The sequence below is a fragment of the Sinocyclocheilus grahami genome, unplaced genomic scaffold, assembly GCF_001515645.1.
Source record: "Sinocyclocheilus grahami isolate Dianchi unplaced genomic scaffold, SAMN03320097.WGS_v1.1 scaffold25.1, whole genome shotgun sequence".
NCBI lineage: Eukaryota > Metazoa > Chordata > Actinopteri > Cypriniformes > Cyprinidae > Sinocyclocheilus > Sinocyclocheilus grahami.
In genome coordinates, this window is record NW_015505204.1 from 636,806 (window position 1) to 652,577 (window position 15,772).

The 15,772-nt window shown below is 34.8% G+C and overlaps 1 protein-coding gene across 1 annotated transcript in view; it reads left to right on the plus strand.

Annotated features, from left to right (window-relative positions):
• mcf2l2 (MCF.2 cell line derived transforming sequence-like 2) overlaps window positions 1–15,772 on the plus strand; it is an 87,758-nt gene that overhangs the window by 25,384 nt on the left and 46,602 nt on the right. The window contains exons 3-15 of the mRNA XM_016248699.1: window positions 1,794–1,908; window positions 2,070–2,160; window positions 3,046–3,165; window positions 6,710–6,826; window positions 7,997–8,146; window positions 8,524–8,648; window positions 10,082–10,196; window positions 10,325–10,444; window positions 11,537–11,728; window positions 13,147–13,338; window positions 13,898–14,075; window positions 14,306–14,409; window positions 14,612–14,700. Of these exons, the coding sequence (XP_016104185.1) occupies window positions 1,794–1,908; window positions 2,070–2,160; window positions 3,046–3,165; window positions 6,710–6,826; window positions 7,997–8,146; window positions 8,524–8,648; window positions 10,082–10,196; window positions 10,325–10,444; window positions 11,537–11,728; window positions 13,147–13,338; window positions 13,898–14,075; window positions 14,306–14,409; window positions 14,612–14,700 (1,708 nt within the window). The remainder of the gene's footprint in view (window positions 1–1,793; window positions 1,909–2,069; window positions 2,161–3,045; window positions 3,166–6,709; window positions 6,827–7,996; window positions 8,147–8,523; window positions 8,649–10,081; window positions 10,197–10,324; window positions 10,445–11,536; window positions 11,729–13,146; window positions 13,339–13,897; window positions 14,076–14,305; window positions 14,410–14,611; window positions 14,701–15,772) is intronic.

Consider the following 15,772-nt stretch of genomic DNA (forward strand, 5'->3'; position numbering starts at 1 on the left):
TGGAGAACAGTTTGCCAAAATTATTTGAATTATTTAAAAATTATACTATAATCCGTTATTAGAGGAATTCTAGAAATATGTCATTATTTAAAGACATTAGATTGTGTGATCTACAGCAGGGGTCTTAGGGGTATTTGATTTCAAACACATTTTACGGTAAAAATGTGACAGTATATGTTAAAAAATACCTAATATTAACTAAAGGTTTTCAATATGTCAGTGTCCCTTCCATATTAAATTGTATCAAGTAAAATTAAAATGTAATTGATCATATGGCTCAAAAATATAAACTGTAATTTTTTATTTAATGAATTTGCATAGTTAGCATCATAATGTAAATGTATGTGAGCATAAACATGTATTAATTCTGTATATGTAACAATATTTGTAAACCGTTTAATTTGATTATCTTAATTTTATTAACTTTTTGAGTCAGATTTTTTGTTAGCTAGCTAATGAACATTTTCAAATCAGTGCTGTATGTATAATACTCTATTGATGTGTCTGAACTCAATGGATGTCTCTGATTCCACTGTTGCCCCCTTGTGGTTGAAAGGAGTTCTAAAAAAAACAAAAAAACATAATACATTTAAATATAGTCAAATAAAACGTAGAAGGATGTGGTGAATACTTAAGAACCAATGATAATGTCAGAAGCATGTCCCATGAATGAATGAAACTCATGAAATGAAATGAAACTTCATTGTTTTTTGAAAATTAACTAACAAAAAAAACCCTGATGTAGGTCATAATGACTCGCACCTGCTTTCTACTGCATGCATCTTCACACAATGTGTGTAGTTTCCGTTTAGGTTTGATGGCACAGAAACCAGGGTTCGATTTGTGTCAAAGCTCTTGGGGGGGTCCCCCAAACCAGACCCCCCACCCCCCCACTTCAAAAATAAATAAATAAATGATAAATAAATAAATAAAAACTATACATCTCTCCACAAAAATCAACGTCATAGCAAACTTAGCACGTTTCTTTTAATCTCTTGACATATTTTTATTTTTGGGTTTGTTTAAATTAAACATGATTCCCCCCCCCCAGGTTTATACTGATAACGAGTTCAAACAGATACCATTAATACAGGTAACGTGTGGAGGACAGAGGAGCCTCTTAAATAAGAAGTTACAGGTCTGTGAGAGCCAGAAATCTTGCTTGTTTGTAGGTGACCAAATACTTATTTTACCGAGGAATTTACCAATTAATTCTTTAAAAATCCTACAATGTGATTTTCTGGATTTTTTTTCTCATTTTGTCTCTCATAGTTGAGGTATACCTATGATGAAAATTACAGGCCTCTCTCATCTTTTTAAGTGGGAGAACTTGCACAATTGGTGGCTGACTAAATACTTTTTTGCCCCACTGTATATATGTATATGAAATATAAATAATATTTTAAATTATTTTCAAACATTTGAAAGACTTAGAATAGGTTGCAAGTGTTTATATGGTTTCATGTGGTTTACATGTTTAATGTCAGAACTGTTAAATAAATAAATCAAATCTTTAGGTCATGGTTTTAATGTTCTCAAACCTGGTTTTTGCTGCATGTGACTTCACACAAGGTGTATAGTTTCAGTTTAGGTGCACACAGAGACTGCGCCAATCATGACACCTAATGAAATTGGAAATTAATAAATGCATAAATAAATATATATACACACACACACACACACAAAGTGTGTAAACAAAGTGCCGGAGTGCCATTTAACATGCTAAAACTTATTTTCCTCAGGTTTGATAACTATGAATTAACTAGACACTTAAGTCCATGACATTTTTGCAGGAGGAAGAGGAAAAGACGGATCTCCCATCATCACCTTCCCAGAGTTCTCAAGTTTTAATGAGGTGTCAGATGAGGATTTTGTTAATGTTGTCACATACCTGAGCAGCATACCAAGGTGAAACCTCATTTATTTTTGAAAGGTTTATTTTCATTGGTAAAGATTTTCAAAATATGTAGTGAAACCAACTGTAAGAACAAGCAGTTCTCTGTTTGATTACTGTCTGATGGTTTTGATTTCAATGCCCAACCTGTCTGTTTCTGTCCTTCATCCTTCAGCATGGATGCCGCTAGCATTGGCTTCATCATCATCCTGGACCGCAGGAAGGACAAATGGAACTCAGCAATCACTTCTCTGACACGGATAGCGGTTTGTACAAGCTCTTGCTGAAGCTTTGTGAAGTTAAAACAGCACTTTAACATGACGTTTACAGATCTCAATGCAGTTCCGAGCAAAAAGAACATGCTGCACAGTATCAAGATATACAATAGATAGGCCTATCAACTGAAATCGAACAAGCTGGGTACACACACACGTTCTTTTACAAATTATAAGCATAAAAATATATTTGTATTTGCTTCAATGACAGCAACACTTGAACTTTATTTTTAAAATACCTTTGTGTATTCAAGTTTTAAATACTCATTTTTTTTAATCTTACAGTAAGTTTTATATTCAACAAGAGTGTTATTGCAACAGTAATATTTCTTTAGTGATTTCATTTTTACAATTTAATAAAATAAAAATTATATTTTGAATAATAATTAATGTAATGATAATAGGTCATATTATTCTAAATATTCTTCTTATTTTCTTAAATTGTAAAAAATGTAATCACTAAAGAATTTGAATACATATAAACATTATTACGTCACATTCTATTTTAAACAAATGTAATTTAATTTTAAAATGTAATATACTCTATTAAAAAAAAAAAAACTGCCAGTGAAACAATGAATTAAACTAAACTTTTAATAAATTAAAATTTTAGAGTAGAAAGACTGAAATATTATCTACTTGTAAAACATACTTCAAAAACCTTTGTTTTATTTACCACTTAAAAAGTATTTTTGCTTGTATATAATATATATATATATATATATATATAATACCTATTATTACAACTTTATAAATGTTATATTATACCTTTATAAATATAAATGAACAAAGGTATATATAGTTAATGCCTCAGAATTGTCAAAAAAAGTGTCACATTTTTGTTTACTTGTTTCATTTTCTTTCATGACACCAAAGGGCTCCTTTCCAGGAAATCTGCAGCTTGTTCTGGTTCTGAAACCTTCACGTCTCCTCCAGAGGGCCATCGCTGATTTCAGTATGAGGTTACATAGGGATGACTTCAAATTGAAGGTACCGGTAAGCATGCTTCTGTCTGTCTGGACCCTCAGCACGTCCGTTCATTCGCCATATGATGTGCATGGCTTGTCTGGAGTGTTTGTAACATGATCACTCATTCACTAAATTATTGACAGAGCCGGTCACCCTGTTGTATTATGCATGTCTGAAAGGGTGTTAACCTACAGATTGTATGCAGATAATCTCTAACCCTGTTTTCACACCACTTTAGAAGATACAGGGGACATTGTTACAAAAACACAGGTTCTTGCACTGTGCCTTATCACTGCTTGTAATGTGTGAAATTCAGTCAATGCAACTTTCTCACACATTCATGTGTCTACAGCTGTTGCATATGCTGGTGCATGAGATTATCATCTGCATGCTACATCTTTTCTGATGTTAAGGAAATTAAGTTTGTGCTGCAGTGCACATACAAGTGCATCCGGAAAGTATTCACAGCGCTTCACTTTTTCCACATTTTGTTATGTTACAGACTTAAAATGGATTAAATTAATTATTTTCCTCAATTCTACAAACAATAACCCATGATGACAACGTGAAAGAAGTTTCCTTAATCTTTGCAAATTTATAAAACATCCGGAAAGTATTCACAGCGCTTCACTTTTTCCACATTTTGTTATGTTACAGACTTAAAATTGATTAAATTAATTATTTTCCTCAATTCTACAAACAATAACGTGAAAGAAGTTTCCTTAATCTTTGCAAATTTATAAAAAAATCACATGTGCATAAGTATTGCTCAATACTATTCACAAGCGCCTTTGGCACCAATTACAGCCTCAAGTCTTTTTGAGTATGATGCTACAAGCTTGGCACACCTATTTTTGGGCACACCTATTTTGTTTCTCTCATTCTTCTTTGCGGGACCTCTTAAGCTCCATCAGGTTGTATGGGGAGCATCGGTGCACAACTATTTTCAGATCTCTCCAGAGATGTTCAATCGGTTTCAAGTCTGGGCTCTGGCTGGGCCACTCAAGGACATCTTGGTTGCGTGCTTAAGGTCATTGTCCTGTTGGAAGATGAACCTTCGCCCCAGTCTGAGGACCAGAGCGCTCTGGAGCAGGTTTTCATCAAGAATGTCTCCTTTGGCACCAATTACAGCCTCAAGTCTTTTTGAGTATGATGCTACAAGCTTGGCACACCTATTTTTGGGCACACCTATTTTGTTTCTCTCATTCTTCTTTGCGGGACCTCTTAAGCTCCATCAGGTTGTATGGGGAGCATCGGTGCACAACTATTTTCAGATCTCTCCAGAGATGTTCAATCGGTTTCAAGTCTGGGCTCTGGCTGGGCCACTCAAGGACATCTTGGTTGCGTGCTTAAGGTCATTGTCCTGTTGGAAGATGAACCTTCGCCCCAGTCTGAGGACCAGAGCGCTCTGGAGCAGGTTTTCATCAAGGATGTCTCTGTACATTGCTGCATTCAGCTTTCCCTCGATCCTGACTAGTCTCCCAGTTCCTGCTGCTGAAAAACATACCCTTAGCATGATGCCTTCTGGAAGGTTCTCCTCTCTCCACAGAGAAACGCTGAAGCTCTGTCAGAGTGACCATTGGGTTCTTGGTCACTTCCCTGACTAAGGCCCTTCTCCCCCGATCGCTCAGTTTGGCCGGGCAGCCCGCTCTAGGAAGAGTCCCGGTGGTTCCAAACGTCTTCCATTTACGGACGATGGAGGCCACTGTGCTCATTGGGACCTTCAATGCTGAAATCTTTGCAAATTTATTGATTCAATCGATACAATCCTGTCTCGGCGGTCTACAGACAATTCCTTGGACTTCATGGCTAGGTTTGTGCTCCGACATGCCCTGTTAACTGTGGGACCTTATATAGATAGTTGCGTGCCTTTCCAAATCATGTCCGATCAACTGAATTTACCACAGGTGGACTCCAAACAAGTTGTAGAAACTTGGAAACAGGATGCACCTGAGCTCAATTTTGAGTGTCATGGCAAAGGCTGTGAATACTTATTACATCTGATTTTTTTTCGTTTTTTATTTTTTTATAAATTTGCAAAGATTTCAAACAAACTTCTTTCACGTTGTCATTATTGGGTATTGTTTGTAGAATTTTGAGGAAAATAATGAATTGGCTGAAACATAACATGAAAAAATTTGAAAAAAGTGAAGCGCTTTCAGGATGCACGTGTACTTATTTCACAAAATGTCATCTGCAGATGAGTTAATTAGTCATAAAAATCAGTGGGGCATTTACAATGGAAATTAATGGGGTCAATCTGTAAACATTAAAATACTCATTGTTTTAATAGTACAGCCGTGAACAGTATGAGTGAATTTAGTGTGATGACATGATTTTAGTGTAAACAATTGTTTACTAAGCTATTGTGTGTAAAGTTATATCCAATTTTATAACTTTGTTGCCATTGCAATGTAACACCATCAACTCTAAAATCTTAAAAAGTGTGTAAAAACAAGGATTTCAACTGTTTTACAGCTCTAATTATACAAAAGCAATCAGAAGAATAAATGGAAATGCTTTTATAAAATTATAAGCCTCACGTGTATGCTTTTAAATCCTCTAAAAATGGGCCCCTTTTATTTTTATTGCAAGTGACTCATTATAACCTCAGTTTTTTTTTCATTCAAAGGAAATGAGTGATGAGTCAAAACAACCACAAATGCTATTGACTGAGCTTGTCAAACCCAGAATATTCTTTTACCATTTCTCACAACAGTTTTTACTATATATGTCCTGTAAAATGTTTGCATGCATATTTTAAGGAACTCAAAGTTATGACGTTTGCTACTACAGTTTATAAAAAGGCTAAAGTTCCTATGAAAGTCATTGTATGGGTGGTCTGACGTTGTCAGACCACCCATACAACTGAACCATTAAAGGGTTAGTTCACCCAAAAATGAAAATTCTGTCATTAATTACTTGCCCTCGTGTTGTTCCAAACCCGTAAAACCTTTGTTCATCTTTGGAACACAATTTAAGATATTTTTGATGAAATCTGAGGGCTCTCTGACCCTCCCATATACAGCAAGGTAACTACCATGTTCAAGGTCCAGAAAAGTACCAAGCGCCGCCACACGCTCGCGTCATGATACTGTCCTGAACACGTGTCCACAAGTGACGCAGTAGAGATGAAAATGGGGAATAAAGTCGTTATTTTTGTTTTCTTTGCGCAAATAAGTATTCTCAAAGCTTCGTAACTTTACAGTTGAACCACTGATGTCACATGGACTACTTTGTCGATCATCTTGGTACTTTTCTGGACCTTGAACATGATGGTTAACCTTGCTGTCTATGGGAGAGTCAGAGAGCCCTCAGATTTCATAAAAAATATCTTAAATTGTGTTCCGAAGATGAACGAAGATCTTACGGGTTTCGAACAACATGAGGGTGAGTAATTAATGACAGAATTTTCATTTTTGGGTGAACTAACCCTTTAATAGCAGCAACTGCGTTCTTTAAATGTGACATTGTGGTAAAGTAGGACAAACATTTAGTTTCTGTACCCTAAAATATGCTTAATATATAGGCTATTATGGGTAATTCCTTGTTCTTTTCTCTTCTCTTGTAGGTTGTTATGCTAAATTCCCTGTCAGACTTGCATGGCTATATTGACAAAGGCCAGCTGACCTGTGACCTGGGGGGGACCCTGGACTATTGCCACAGTCAATGGATTCACCATCGCACAGTAAGAAAGTTGTTTTTTAATAAATCAAGCCCTAATTTAAAAACAGAAGATATATATATATATAGTGGTGTGAAAAAGTGTTGGCCCCCTTCCTGATTTCTTATTTTTTGCATGTTTGTCACACTTTAATGTTTCAGATCATCAAACAAATTTAAATATTAGTCAAAGATAACACAAGTAAACACAACATGAAAGTAATTGAGGTCTATCAGTCTGGAAAAGGTTATAAAGCCATTTCTAAAGCTTTGGGACTCCAGCGAACCACAGTGAGAGCCATTATTCACAAATGGCAAAAACATGGAACAGTGGAGAACCTTCCCAGGAGTGGCCGGCCGACCAAAATTACCCCAAGAGCACAGCGACGACTCATCCAAGAGGTCACAAAAGACCCCACAACAACATCCAAAGAACTGCAGGCCTCACTTGCCTCAGTTAAGGTCAGTGTTCATGACTCCACCATAAGAAAGAGACTGGGCAAAAACGGTCTGCATGGCAGAGTTCCAAGACGAAAACCGCTGCTGAGCAAAAAGAACATAAAGGCTCGTCTCAGTTTTGCCAGAAAACATCTGGCAAATATAAAATGAATAGTTCCGGTCCTTGATTCCGGCTGAGCCACGTTCGAAGCTACATACACCTTTGTTTACGTTTGTCTGTTGCTTGGCAACCACTTTGTTGCAACCACAACTAATTCTGAGGAACTACCACTGATCTATAATAGAGAACATTGTATATAGACCAGTGGGAACTACATTGTTTGGTGGAAGAATACTGTTTTTATTGATATCATTACACTTCATTTGCTCTGTTTTATTTTGTGAAACCTTACTACGTATATGGAATAACCGTTTTATAAAAGCAATAAACCCCGTGAAGCCGTGGTTTACAGTGAATTTATAACAGCTAAGGGGGTTTTAGGCACCCTGCTTCGCGTCATGCCTAACAACGCCCCTTAGCTGTTATAAATTCACTGTAAACCACAGCTTCTTGGGGCTTATTGCTTTAATATAATTTAAAGTGTAAGTGTTTTATGTAAAAGACACAAAAACATAAATGTACTGTATGCACAGTGCAAAATAAATAGGCTCAGTTTTGTCTAAGCAAGATATGTAACCTTTTGACTGCTCCCATTTATATGATCTATTCAGACTGTGTTAAAATGTTGTGTCCTAGGCCATTGAGAACTTTGCGTTAACAGTGAAGAGCACAGCACAGATGCTGCAGCAGTTTGGAACTGACCTAGCAGAAACTGAACTTCCCAATGACGTGCAGTGCACCAAAGACTTGCTCATCACACACACCGAAAAACACGATAAGCTCAAGGTAGCTCATATTTTATTCTTTTATGAAACAGTAGTTCATGTTGGTTGTAATTTTGTCATAAGATTTGTTTAATCCATGTTATTATAATTAATATATATATATAACACACAATTATTAATATTTTTATAGTTTTATAGTTATTATATATATATATATATATATATATATATATATATATATATATATATATATATATATATATATATATATATGTGTGGAATTAGTCAGTTATCTTTTATCAGTTCCGTGACCTTGGGAACCGTTTCTAACATTGTGTGGAACAACAAAACATGACCTGTATTTATCATGATTTACTATATTTTGCATATGCAAATTCTTTCAGCATTCATATGCCACGTTTCCATCTCTCTGCACAGGACGAGCTAAAATTGGCTATAAAGCAAGGAAATACTCTATTGTCTTGTATCAAAGACCAGGCCAGCAAAACCGAGAGCCACATTTTGAACCCGGATGAGGTAGAGAACCAAACAACCGTTGAGAGGTGTGTCAAAATATTTTGCCGAACAAAGAAAGTTACACCATTAATTATGATACTCTAGCTTAAGTAGAATCCCAGCTTACAAAAGAACGTTGGTAATGTGAATGTTCCATTTGATTATTTTGCAAACATTATCGGAATGTTACGTTTGAATATTATCTGAACATTTGGAAATAAACTGTAACATAAGAATGTGAGATGAATGTCAGGCTAAAAAGTTTATGAAAACAAAAAACACTGCATGGTCGACATATAAAAATTGTTTTTGTTAGTGTTGTCAAATGATTAATCGCGATTAATCACATCCAAAATAAAAGTTATTGTTTACAAAATATGTGTGTACTGTGTATATTTATGATGTATATATAAATACACAAACATACATGTGTATATATATATATTGTTTATATTCATATATAATTTATATTATATATAAATATTAATATTTTATATGAACAAAACATATTTTTCTTAAATATATACATGCATGTGTGTGTGTATCTATACATGCATAATAAATATGCACAGTATACACACATATTATTTAAACAAAATATTTTATTTTGGATGCGATTAATCACGATTAATCATTTGACAGCACTAGTTTTTGTGCTAACGTTTTGTGAACATTATTAAAGACAAGACCAGCTAGCAAAAAATACTTCTTTTTTTTTTTTTTTTAGCAAAAAATAATTTTGCTAACATTTCCATTCAGTTATGAAAATATTATTTCTGAATGTTTTCTGAACATTAAAAACATCGATTTTCAAAGGCATTTCTTCTTGGTTATGCGAAAGTTAAGGGAACATTCCATTTGATCATTTTGCAAACATTATGGAGACGTTACTTTTGAATGTTCTCTAAATAGTAATATTTAAAAATGCCAGACAAATGTCTAACTAATACATTTCAGAAAAAACAAGTTAATAATGTTTTAACATCTTGAGAACAGACGAACATTCTATTTATTCTATTAATTCTATATTATATTCTATATTCTATTACAATCTATTAATGTTACTGTGAGAACGTTTGTTCATAACTTTGGGAGGATCTTGCCAGAAGTTCTATTTTTTTTAATGCGGTAAAACATTTCTGAGTGGCTACGTGATATTCGGAATATGACATACGTGAGCAAAACAGAATATTGACTTTGTAGGAGATTTTAACCATCAGGAAACCATCAGGAACGTCAGCCAAAAAAGAAAGTCACAGAACAAGTTACATTCTGATGAAAGATTGTGAGCACCATTGAACCATGAACCATTCACAATAGGAACATGAACATTAATAAGTATTTTTAGATTTCATTTTGAATTTTGTTACAGTTGTGTTATTATTCTTTAAAGCCTGGTGTCATCTCATGTTCCTCTGTGAAATCTAATTCACTTCAGCTCCTCTGACATGCACACTGTAAAAGCGTTTGTTTGTCTCAGGTTGTTAGCACAGCTCGATGAGACGGAGAATGCGTTTGAACAGTTCTGGTCGAGGCATCACCTCAAATTAGAGCAGTGCTTACAGTTACGGCACTTTGAGCAGGACTTCAGAGAGGTACGGTGCAGTGGATGTGCTCAAATGAAGTCTCTGTAAACTTAGTAGGCAGCCATTATACCAAATATCCCTGTAGCGGTTGTCTAGTCAACCAAGCTGAACTTGGTCTGTTTTGTCCATTGCATCAGGTGAAAGTTTCTCTGGATGGCCTGACCGAGACCTTGCTGGGTCTCTCAGACACCGGGGACTGTGTGGCTCGGGTGGAACATCTACTGGGCGATATGAAAACCTTGGAGGACAAAGCTCAGGTCAAAATCGTTTGAATCTAAAACCAGGCCTGGTATGCAAAGCAGTTATTACAGCATACAGGGCTCAACAATGAGCATTTGTTCTGCTGACTGGTTTAAACCAGTAGTTTAGATTTTTACTTTCCGCAGTCACTGTATAAATCCCCCCAATCACTGTCCAAATACATATTCATATAATTGAATATATATATATATATATATATATATCCTATACACTACCGGGCAAATTAATAGTTAAAATACGTAAATTAAAAATTAAATGTTTTTGAACAAAGGCTGCAAATTTTACAGTCAAAACGTTAATGTTGTGAAATATTATTAGAATTTAAAATAGCTGTTTACTATTTTAATATGTTTTAATATATAATTTAGTTCTGTGATGGCAAAGCTGAATTTTCAGCAGCTATTACTGCAGTCTTCAGTGTCACATGATCCTTCAGAAAACTAATATGCTGATTTGGTGCTTAATGTTTTGTTGTGCTGCTTAATATTTGTATGTGAACATGATACACTACATAACAAAGTTTGGGGTAAGTAATAAAAAAAGAAAAGAAAGAAGAACACTTTTATTCAGCAGGGACACATTCAATTTATTAAAAGTGACAGTAAATACATTTATAATGTGTGTGTATATATATATATATATATATATATATATATATATAGACAGTTGTTTCTTTTGTTTAGACATTTAAATTAGCATAGTTTGCCACGGCAGTGTTTGCAAGGAATAAAACCACAAGTATACCTTGAAAGGATCTGCAGTACTGGTTGCCAGTGCATGTTTTCATGCTGATCCTTAGCATAGAATGCTGTTTTTTAGATTTTTATCTTAACTCTATTAATCAGCCAGCTTATCTAGAAAGACACTGCATATTTTTTTTTTCTTGGCCTTTTTCAGAAGGCCAAGAATGCGCAGATATTGTGTGAAAGCATGCGGTAAATCAAACTGAACTTCAAGAACGAATAAAAGACACAACCATAGTGTTGCTGCTGTTGTGACACTGCAAGTCAATTACTAATGATAGTCAAGATAGCAGTGTAAATCATTCATAATGTATTGAGCTTTACTGTGTTTTTCGATCTGTACAGGAGTCCTTGGAGAAAGCTCAGCTTCACGCTCAGCATGGTGACCAGCTCATTCAAAGTAACCACTACGCCGTGGACTCCATTCGGCCGAAGTGTGTCGAACTGCGTCGGATCTGTGATGACTTCAGCAATGAGGCCAATAAGAAACGTGACATTCTGACCAAATCACTTGAAATCCACAAACGCATCGATGAGGTCCGTGAAACAACTAGCATCCTACTAAATTACCACACGGTCACCTTAACATTGAGTTTTTATCTTTGGATGATTGACTCCAGGACATGACAAAGGGGTGATTTTGAGAGATGACATTGCCAGAAGACAAATACATTTACAAAAGTGTAAAAACCCTAAGAATAGATGCATTATGAATCTTGAATTAAGTTAAAAAAAAATTTTTTTTTTTTTTTTTTTACCATTTTAGAAAATGTAGTTTAATTTAAAAGTAAAACAAGAAAAAAGTTAATGAAAATTTAACTAAAGAAGTGTACCAGTTTGCTTATGTATATAGTAATTTCACTCGGCGGCCATCTTTGAAACGCCTCTCAGGCATGCAAGTGCAGCTCCTATATCTTTGAATGGGGAAACATCAAATTCTACAAAACTGTTCACCAAGTTTACGATTAAATTTCATATTTGAAATCACCAATGAAATCTGACAACAACTGTCTCGTAAATGTTGTTTCTTTCACTCCAATAATGTTAAAAAAGCTCATTTTTAAGTGCACGTCTCTGAATGCTGACTGTTTCTATAGCAACCGAACCGTGTTTACCGATTGGCTCTTTTATTCAGAAGGCGGGGCTTCCTTCGATAGAGCCGCCAAATTGAGCGTTGCCTTTTTTCCCATTCAAAACTATACGAGTGACACGTTTTGGGTATTCTATAGTCTTTCATATAGTATTTTATTTATATACTATTATAGTATCTATTAATATTCTGACTTAGCTTATTTGAATATTTTCAGTTTTCATGTTAATTTAAGCTTTAATAATTGTATGTGCTTTTTTCACTTGTTTTGTCATTTTTTAAATATTTTTATTTCAGTTTTAGTGGTTTTAGTACTTACATTTCAACTTATCTCAGTTAGTTGCCAAGGCAACTAGTATTTCTAATATTTGTTTATGTTTTTTTTTAAGTTTAATCTGATATTTATATTTTATTTTTCTCATCGGTTTTCATTAACGAAAACTGTTTTATTTTAGTTTTACACAGTTAAAAAAATATATAAAAAAAAAAAAAAAAGAAAGAAAAGAAAAGAAAACCAAAGATTACTAAAGTATGTTTTACAAGAAAATGCTATTTCCATTTTCCACTTTAAAATTTCATGTTTCATTCAGTAATTGTTTAAGAAATGTACTATCAATTTCTGAATAAAAACGGTTTCTACAGCAATATTTTTTTCAGTGTAGATAATTAAAACACCATGTGTCGGTGACTTAAATTAGATCCGTTTGCATAATAAATAAGAATTATTACAGCAGCTTCCTGATTACTTTTTTAAGGGTTATAATATTACCAAGTTAAATAACCTGCACTGTTCACCTTTCTAGTTTTAAATTGGGTCCAGGACAAAGAGATGCATTGATGTGCCTCTGTGTTTGTGTGTTGGCAGGTGAACCAGTGGTGTGAGAGTGGAGTTTATCTGTTGGCCTCTCAGGCTGTAGACAGATGCCAGACCCAGGAAGGTGCAGAAGCAGCGCTGCAGGACATCGAGGGGTACATGAACACAGCCAAAGAGCAGCAGCTCAGTCACCTCAAAGACCTCAGCAACCAGCATGAGATCGTCCTCTCAGAGCTGGTCAAGGTACAAATGAAGCTGATTACAACTGAATACATTTGCATACAGTCAAATCCAAAAGTCTATTTTTATTAATTAATAAAACTAAATCAAAACTTTTATATGATATGATATTATATTACTAACAATAACTAACAAAGAACAGGTGTATTTTTATTAGCTAACATTAATAAAGATTCATAAATGCTGTAACAAATGTATTGCTAATTGTTAATTAATTTGAGTTAATGCATTAACTACGGATGTTTATTGTGGGGTGTTACCAAATTGTTTTGTTAAAAATATTATAAATTACATGATTATTATTATTAAAGAAAATAGTAAATTATATTCAAATGAACTGAAATTATTCAATTATTGACCTAGAAATAGTACTGAATATTAAATATTTTAAATTTATTTCAAATTTGGTTTGAATTTTTGGAGACTTTTGGAGCCCACTATAGTTGTAATGATACCGGTCATCTGTTTCTGATGAATAACTGATATTTTATTTAAAGAAATAAAGCCAGTATTGCATTTTTCTCTAATCTTCGTACTTCCACTTTAATATCTTCCCATGCAGATCAAAGCTCAAACTGCTCTGAAAAGGCTGGATGACGTTCAAAAGATGTTTGAGAAAAGACACGCGAGTCTGAAAAAGCTGTCTGCAAAGCAAACAAGGCCAGTGCAACCTGTTGCACCTCGACCAGAATCTTCACCAAAACGCCCTTCACCTAAAATCCCACAACCCACTGCACCTAGTGAGTTTAAAAGAAACCATGTATGTTGACTGAAGTGCATGCATATCCAGACTGCTTATCACTCAATGTTCTTTCCCAGAAGCATGTCCTCATTTCAGGTTATTGAGCTGACAATTAAATACTCTCATTGGGCTTCCAGTTCTCATATTTATGCAAATATACTGATGTCTCTGACAGGAAAACATTAATGTTAGGCTTTGTATCCTGAATTATGCATTATTGCATTACAGCATCAAATCGCAAAGCTATAGAAAACTACAGCGCCAGTAAGCAGCCCAGTGACGCAGAGTTGGCAAAAAGGAAAAATATTCGCAAAGCCAAAGGTGGCATCAAGGTATATCAGTCTCCATCAGTTGCATCTGAAATAAATGAAAGATTTTTTAAACATTCTAAAACGCATTTAAAAACTTAGTTAGTCTGGGATTAGTTCTTGCCTTTAAAAATAATTTCAAATAGTTTACTGTATCATTATTACACATTATACATTCGGCTCATACATAAAGCTGTTTTTCTTTCAACTGAATCCTGATCCACAGATCGAAGTCATGCATGAAGGAGGGCAAGGGGGTTCGAGTCATGTTCTCATGAGCAATGAAACAGAAGAGTCGCTTTCAAACAGACGCAGGTAAGAACAAGTCTTCTGAGAAAGAGCGTCTTACACAACACAAGATTTTCTGGTAAAATCACGGTAAGGTCAAGTATCTTAAGCACTTGAATTGATTTTTACAGGGATTTAATATTATAGCTAAATTTAAATGTGTCATCAACTTGCATGGCTTTTTTATTGATTCATATTCAATAGTAGTGCTGGGCGGTATGACCAAAAATGTATATCACGGTATTTTTCAAAATTATACTGGTTTCGCGGTACATTTTTTTTCATGCATGACCGGGTGTTAACCAATTTTTTCTACTGATTGAGAGAGGAAATACTGCAGTATATTGAATTAGAATGCCCTATTTTACTGTCATGATGAGTGAATATTGTCAAAAAATACCACACTAAATAGTGACTAAACACCCTCATTTATAATCGCGGCATCGTCTGATAAAATCAACATGCATCTACTACACCAGTGGTTCTCAACCCGCGGCCCGTCACGAATTCAAATGCGGCCCACCGTGCTGAACACAATGAAAAAATAACTTTCAGTTTTACAATTCGTTTTAGCTTTTACATTAATTTAAAAATGTACTAAACAAATATAAGCTATAATGTTTTTATGTAAAATTATTTTGTCAGACCTTGCGTTCGCGGGACAGCACTGGCGAAATCTTCCAACTGAACCATAGCTAAGGTTTATCCAAAAAAGTCGCTAGGTTTGTCAGTATGAATATTCTATGGAAAAAAAGCCACTAAAAGGGTCTAAAAGTTGCTCAATCTAGTGCTAAAGTCGCGCTCGTGTGTGTGAGACACGGGAGCTGATGGCAGGGGGCGGTGGATATTTGTGGCGGTCAATGTGGATATTGTGGATGAGATCTTCTGTGTCATCACGTTCTATTAGTTCTACAGCTTCAGAACTTTCACGCTTAGTAACACATACAGCTGTTCCCTCACCACAGTGCACCAGTGAAAAGGGACCCTTTCAAACAGTGTCGCGTTCCAAACGTTGTTTAAGCGATATACACCGGTATTGCGGTATTTTAAAAATTCATATCATAACAAAAATAAACACCGGTATTCGGTATGAACCGGT